This window comes from Capra hircus, chromosome 20, assembly GCF_001704415.2.
Source record: "Capra hircus breed San Clemente chromosome 20, ASM170441v1, whole genome shotgun sequence".
Taxonomy (NCBI): Eukaryota; Metazoa; Chordata; class Mammalia; order Artiodactyla; family Bovidae; genus Capra; species Capra hircus.
Window position 1 is genome coordinate 14,748,265 of NC_030827.1, and position 7,248 is coordinate 14,755,512.

At 35.0% G+C, this 7,248-nt stretch overlaps 1 protein-coding gene across 1 annotated transcript in view; it reads left to right on the top strand.

The window, feature by feature from the left end:
- The window catches only part of SREK1IP1 (SREK1 interacting protein 1), a 35,889-nt gene extending 30,880 nt beyond the window's left edge, over positions 1-5,009 (top strand). Inside the window, exons 4-5 of the mRNA XM_005694641.3 lie at positions 352-424; positions 2,620-5,009. Coding sequence (XP_005694698.1) covers positions 352-424; positions 2,620-2,809 — 263 coding nt within the window. The 3' untranslated portion in view covers positions 2,810-5,009. The remainder of the gene's footprint in view (positions 1-351; positions 425-2,619) is intronic.

Here is a 7,248-nt window from a genome sequence, read left to right on the forward strand (position 1 = left end):
CAGGAATAGACACAGATGTGGAGAATAGACAGGGGCACAAAGGAAGAGGAGAGAGTGGGGTGAACTGGAAGATTGAAATTGCCGAATGTGCACTGCCGTGTGTAAAACAGACAGCTACTGGGAATCTGTTATACAGCGCAGGGTGCTCAACCTCAGTGTTCTGTGGTGGCCTCAGTGGGTAGGGTGGGATGAGTGGTGGCGAGAGGAAGGCGATGTATATATACATATAGCTAATTCACTTTGTTGTACAACATTGTAAAGCAGCTGTACCCCAATTTTAAAAAAAAATGCTTACATACCACAATAATATATAAACTGATGGTGACCTGATTCTTTCCCCTCAACACACAGGAATTAATGAAGAAGACGAAAAGAAAAAAGCAAAAAGCAAAGAGAAAATCAAGTTGAAAAAAAAAAGAAAGAGGTATTTTTTAAACATTTTCTTTAAAAAAATAGGACTGAATATAGGATGGATTAAAGAATTTTATTTTTCACATTACAGTCTAGTTAATTTAATATTAATGAGACTTTGGTTGTTTCAGTAAAATAAAAAAATCCTTCATGTCAGGATTCAAAAATAGAGTCAGCACTCAGATACCTTAAATTTTCTTTTTTGGAGCAAATTAAGATATAAATAAATAATAGCCCCACCTGCTTCTTTTATGTATTCTATTTGTGTTCTAGAATTTTTAAATTATGGAACATTAGTCAAGTTTTCATTTGGACATACGTTGAAATTCTTCACGTACACATTTTGTCCTCATATATATGACGTTGGGGCTTAAATATCAGTATTCTCCAAATATCATTAATTAATGAAATTAATGAAATTAATTAATTGGATTTGTGTACCTATTTATCATGCTAAAAATTCCTTCAGGTCTTTCAGAATTCTCAACTACCTATGATTTTCTTTTACTGTCAACTCTTTCAACAGCAACTGGTTAAAGAAATTGATCCAAAGACTTAAGAGGCAGCTTCTTCCTTGGTTCATGAGTGCACTTTCATTTATACCAGAATAAGCATGTACATATAGGCACTATTTAAGGTATTTAGCAGGTAGTAATATCTAGCTTGGACCTAAGTTCTCTGATAGAGTAGGTTCTGCGTGTCAGGTGTTATCTCTGTAGTTTTTGTGGAGCGTGAAATATATAAGCTCTAACACCTCAGCTATTATACATATTGGAAGTTAACTCACTTTCAGGTGTTGAAAGTTAAATAACAGTGTCTAATGTAAGAACTAATGAAGGAAGGTAGAGCTCAGTGTATAATGTAGTCTGATTAGTATATTGTATTGTTATTTGCACTAGCACAAGATAATGGATTCCTTGTAGGAAAAGTGAGATTTTCTATTTTCTTCCAGATTTTCATATTACTGATTTTGTAGCTCAGTTGCAGACCTCATTCAGACACAGCCCAGAATTAAAAGAACTTTTCTAAGTACACTTTTAGCGAAGATAATGCCACTTAATGTAGTTGCTATGTTAAAGTTTAACATTCTGCCTTAAAAAAGAGAATCCAAGTCCAAAAAGGCAAAGAAAAAAGTATAGGCAAAGAAGCAGCTCTGGTCAGAATGTAGAGGTCAAGAAGGCCTTGAAAACAGGAAAGCAGGCAAGAGCTGAGAAAAACAGGACTGAAGAGAGTGCAAGAGAATGCATGAGAAACTAGGCTCAGGAGAGCCAGAGTCTGAGGGCAAACAATGAAAAGGAAGGAACACGCTGTTACAGAAACCCCGGAGACTCGGGGTCCCTAATCCAGGGAGGCAGTCAAGGAATTCGCACAGCGAGTCTCTCTATAGACGCAACCTTGTGGGCTCCTGGGTTTACTTTTCCTTCTGTGTGTTTCTGTTAGGTTTTCTTAGTTTGAGTTGTAACTTCTCATGTTTAGATCACCCATCTAACTCTGGGATACCTTTTTTTTATTATAAATTAACTCAGTTTCTGTTTTGTTCTACTTATTTGGGGTTTGGGTAAATCATTCTCGTTTATTTAGATTATACATTTAAAAGTATCCTTTTGTAACTACTGAAAATTATTATGGAATGCAACTGTTCATCTGTATCACTCTGTGTATAAAAGAATCAAGTACTTTAACTTGAAAAATAAAAAAGAAATAACAGAAGTGCTTTTATTTTGCCGATTTTCAGCTTTCATATATTTATATGGAGGTACAATTATGGCTCTTTTTATATTATGCATTCTTTGTGGCTCTTTTAAGAGAATAAACTAACAAGTTATTGTATACACAGTGAATTGTGTATATAATGAGAGTGTATAAAATGCCACTTTCTTTGCCTTATAAGAAAGATTTTGAAGGGTACACTGAAGGTACACAGGATGAGAAACTGAAAATCACAGGAAAATTTTTTCATCCTTGCTGAATTTAAAACTCATAACTGGAATTGAGCAGAATAGAGATATTTATTTTGTTAGTTTCTCTGGCTAAGTGGCAAAAATTCTGATTACAGTATTTTAAGAGCATACAGATATAAAAGGCACATTTGAGTTTCTCTATACTCTCACCTTGTTCCAAGAAGGATTCAAAGCAGTTCGGATTCCATTTAAATGCACCCATCAGCCATAAATACAGTTATCAGTCAGTATGTATTATTACCCGTAGGTCTTATTCATCTAGTTCCACTGAAGAGGACACTTCAAAACAAAAGAAGCAAAAATACCAGAAGAAAGAAAAGAAAAAGGAGAAAAAGAGTAAGTCAAAAAAGGGGAAGCATCACAGAAAGGACAAAAAGAAGAGAAAAAAGGAAAAGCATTCCTCTGCCCCTAACAGTTCTGAAATCTCCAAAAAGTAACTGAGACTGGCCTGAGCTATTAAATTTTAAAATTTAATTTTGAAAATTATTTGACCTTCTTTGAAATTTGCCATATAATTATGCTTTGCAATAAATCACAGCCATTTCCGTATAGACATTTTTTCATATATAGGACCATTATTGTCTGACAATATTTTAATGTGCTATGATTATAGAGTATGGAATCAGTCTTATTACTTGATAGCCATGCCCCAAGTACGGATATCTGTGCAACAAAACTCATCATTTTTGGTATTCTTTTCTGTGTTAATGTTATTACTTCATAAGCTGATTGTAAATTACTTTACTACAGTCAACACAGGCAATCTACCTAGCAGTAAATGAATATTGCTGGATTAAGTGGTTATCTTCCAATGATAAAGCGAGGTAGGCTTGACACTAAAAATTTTAAAAGCTTTATATCCTATGATAATATATTACTATTAAGATAATGAAATTCTTCACTTGGATTTTTTTTTTTTTGGATGTCATAGGAGATGAAGCTGCTCTGTTGGTCTTGACTAGAACTTTTTAAATGGATGGTGTCCGCAGGAATATGATAATGAAAATATTTATAACAAAATTTCACTGTTTTCTGAGATGCAGAGTTTCTAGTACCTGCCTCCTTCGTTTTTGTAACAAAATATTTCTTCCTTGTTTAAAAAGACAAGTCTAGTTCAACCTATTTGTAAGTCTGGTAGAGATAATGCTGTGTTGGGCAGGATTTTTAGGACAGACTCCTGGGTTGTTTTACAAATGTGCCATATTGGCATGTCTTAAAGAAATACCTCAAACACAGAGTTTTTTATTTAGAAGGACAACAGCTAAATCTTCATTAGAACTGATTTTTATTGTATTCAGTATATAAATTTTATGAAGCTTGTTTCTATGAGTAATGTGGAAATTTTTTATAAGTGTGAACATATATATTTATTTGTCTGAAATAATTTGTAGTTTTGAAGCAGGTTTCCATTGAATTTATGATTTCATAATATGACCAGTTTGGGGTGTTTCTCTTACTTCAGTCATAAATCTCAGGAGCAGTGACAAAAATTTAGGATTAAGAATTTTATTCTGTACTTTTTAAAATTTACGAGCCAGGGAGTTACATCATGAAAGCCTTTATATAATAATGAAAATTTTGTATGAGTCAGCATTGTCAGATACATAGTAGTAGGTTTAAATATTTCCACATTTTTTTAATTTCACAATGATCAGTGTTACTTACTTTGCCAAATACTCCAATATCCCTTACATCCTATAAGTTAAATACTGTTTATTGTAGCAGCATCGAAAGTCAGCTAGTTATCATGGCACAGCACCAAAGATTGCCAAGTACCTCACTGTGGTGCAGTTACAAATTGGAAGCCTACATACATGGCTGTAGGTATATTCATAATGATGAAATCAGGTAAGTATACATAACTTCCCAGGCTGGAAAGGTGTGCTGACTCTTCCTTCACCCAGCAGCCCTAGTTGGCATGACCTCAGTAAGCCTGGGAGAGCCTCATAGCTCCTCTGAGCATGTGCTTACCAGGCTCAGACTCTAGGGAAGCTGCGTCCACATCCCTGTTCTAGCATTGCAGCTATGGATGCTGTGACACTTGTAGCTTTTCTATAACCCAGCTCAGTCCAGTAGCCGCCTTTAAAAGACCTCCACTTGTTTAAATGTATTAGTCAGTTATTGGGAGAGAAACACAGAGCTGTTAGGTTTTTAAGGGTTTGTTTTGCCTTTGCTGTAGTTTATTTTTAAAACCGGTACTTTATGAAAATACAGTCCTTTGGTTATCAGAATAAAAAAAGTAAAAAAAAAAAATTCCATCTTTAAAAAGAGATTAGAAAGTGCTACATGCAGATAGATGGTCTCATTGTATTGAGTATGTAATGTGGTTATAAGTGATTATTGTAGTGACACAGAATCAATCCAGTTATTTATAAGTTTTATTTCTGTTAATTGTAGAGACAATAAATTGGCTTATCAGATTTGTTTTTTGAATGGTGGCATACTCAGTGGCTCAGGAGAGTTGTATAAAATTTGGCCTTCATTAACTACTAGAGTTTGCAAATTAAAAGATTTTAATGTGTAATTTTTTTACTCCCAGAAAAAAATCTTGGAATAGTTCTTGCTTAAATTTCCCATAGTATGAGAATAATTTATGAAAGATCTCACCTGAATAAAATACATTTGTTTTTACTAAAATAATTTCTACTAAAGTGATCTTGTTATCGTTATTAGGATTGGATGTAAATCTCACTAATATATTGTAGGAGTAAATTAGTGACATTTCCTCTCAGGCAATGTGTAGCATAAGGAAAATTGAACTTGGTAGTAAAAAATCCAAAAATCCTCGTCATTCTGACTACCTGTGTGACCTTCAACAAAGTCATTTACCTTCTCTGGGCTTTGATGTCTTTCATCTGTAAAATATTGTACCGAATTATCTCTGAGATCCCTTGTAATCCTTAATATATATGATTATCAATGTTTTAGTAAAATTCAAATAATAATATTTTAGAAATTATATTCATTTAGGAATATAAATTATTATATTCATTTAGAAATGGCTGCAGATAAGCAGGTAGCATTCTGTAGTGGTAAAGGTTGAATTTTTTAATATAGCTGTTAAACACATGTCACTTCTCGAAGCAGATAATTGACATTGGTTCACATCCTTACCGCTCAGTGTATGTCATTTTCACTAGACGCAGACAGAATTTATTTTTAGATTTGTATCTGTAACCCGATTATCTGAACATTTTGAGACTATTGCTTTTGAGCTGATGGACCTACACCCTACCCAGTTCCCTATTTCTTTTCTCCATATCATCCGTTGGCTAAAACCTCTCAGAGAGATCCCCAGTTTGTCACAGAATATGTATCTGTTTACATCTTTGGTTCTTTGAGGCTAAAACATCAATAAGTAAAACAACTGTATGTATCTGTATTTATGAGCCTCTCAAATTACATGCCTTAGGTTACCTTAAACTAGATTGATGAGTTACCATTAATAGTCTAGATAAATGCCATTGAGTCCTTTCTTCAGTAAACATTTATTGAGAACTTAGCATGGCAAGCACTATGTTAAATAACTAGGGATACAGAGATTAATAAGACACATTTGCTTCTCTGAAAGGAATTCAGAGGTTAGTTGGTAGGGGAATCAGCAAACTCATCATTAGGTACAAACTGCAGTAATTGGAAGACTTCAAGGAGTACGTAAGAGTCTGGAAAAGTTAGAAGCAGCTGCCTAGAAAAAGTAATGCCTGAAGTACATTTTGATTGAGGATGAGAGTGGGAGTTAGAGCAATTCCTGACAGAATGAGTACTGTGAACAACGCCCACAGTAGACAAGGCTGGGGTGTGTGTGTCAAGAATTACAAGCCTTTTGTAGGACAAGAGTGGTAAGAATCAAGACCACCATTCTAGGTTCTTAGGTACAAGAGAAAGAGGTTTTATGCTCCATGTTTGGGAGCTTGGACTTTATCTGTAAGCAAGAGACCCCACTGGCGAGTTTTAAGAAAAAAATGCTACAGTCCCTGGGGTTGCAAAGAGTCAGATACAACTTAGCGACTGAACAACGAACAAGAAAAGAAGTGACTTTTATTGGGGTTTAGTTCCATCCATTTCATAATCCAATTCACAGTTTTTAAAGGATGAACTTGCTTTCATCAGAAGCCCACATAAAGAATAATTTGAAAATTTGATTTTCTGTTAGGCCCACTTTTCTTTCTAAGTTCTGATTATTTCTAAAAGCTGTAGTAACTTAAGTTTTCTAAAAAGCTAGTGTCTTCTTTATCACACCCATTCCCAGAATTACATGCATATGTACATAATTTGAAATGCTTTGCTTTTAGTTTTATTTTAGGTTATTTCTGACTGACAGAATATACTGTCATAATGTTAATATTTTTGGTAAAAATAAATCATTTAAAATGTATTTTTCAATGTACAGACTACCATAATTCAGTAAGCCTTCTTTTAGTATTTTGTCTCAATATTGCGAATATTATGTAGCACAGCTGCTTCAAAGTCACAGTGTCACTCATAGTTGGTCCACTCAGTGAGCCCTGTTGCTCCCCCGCAGGCTCCCTGGCTCTGCAGGGAGTGCTCCACAGACTCCAGCTGATACGAATACTGAGACTTGATTTTTCCCAGGCAGTTGGCATCCGAGAATAGTAGGGAATTTTTACGTCCACTAAATGATACTTTCACTTGCACAGCCCAGGGTCTTCAGACCTCATTTATCTCCTCCTAACTTCTCCAAAATTTTGCAGAGTGCCAGAGAATTGCGCTGCCTCCTGAGAGCATAACCCGTGATGCATGCCCAACCCCAGCTTGCCCTTCCGAAAGTCTGGGGAATCAGGAGGATTTTGCTGGCCCTGCCCGTCTCTTAAGTTTCCTGCTTCTTACCCTTTATGGCCTCTGCTCTTGCCCTTAA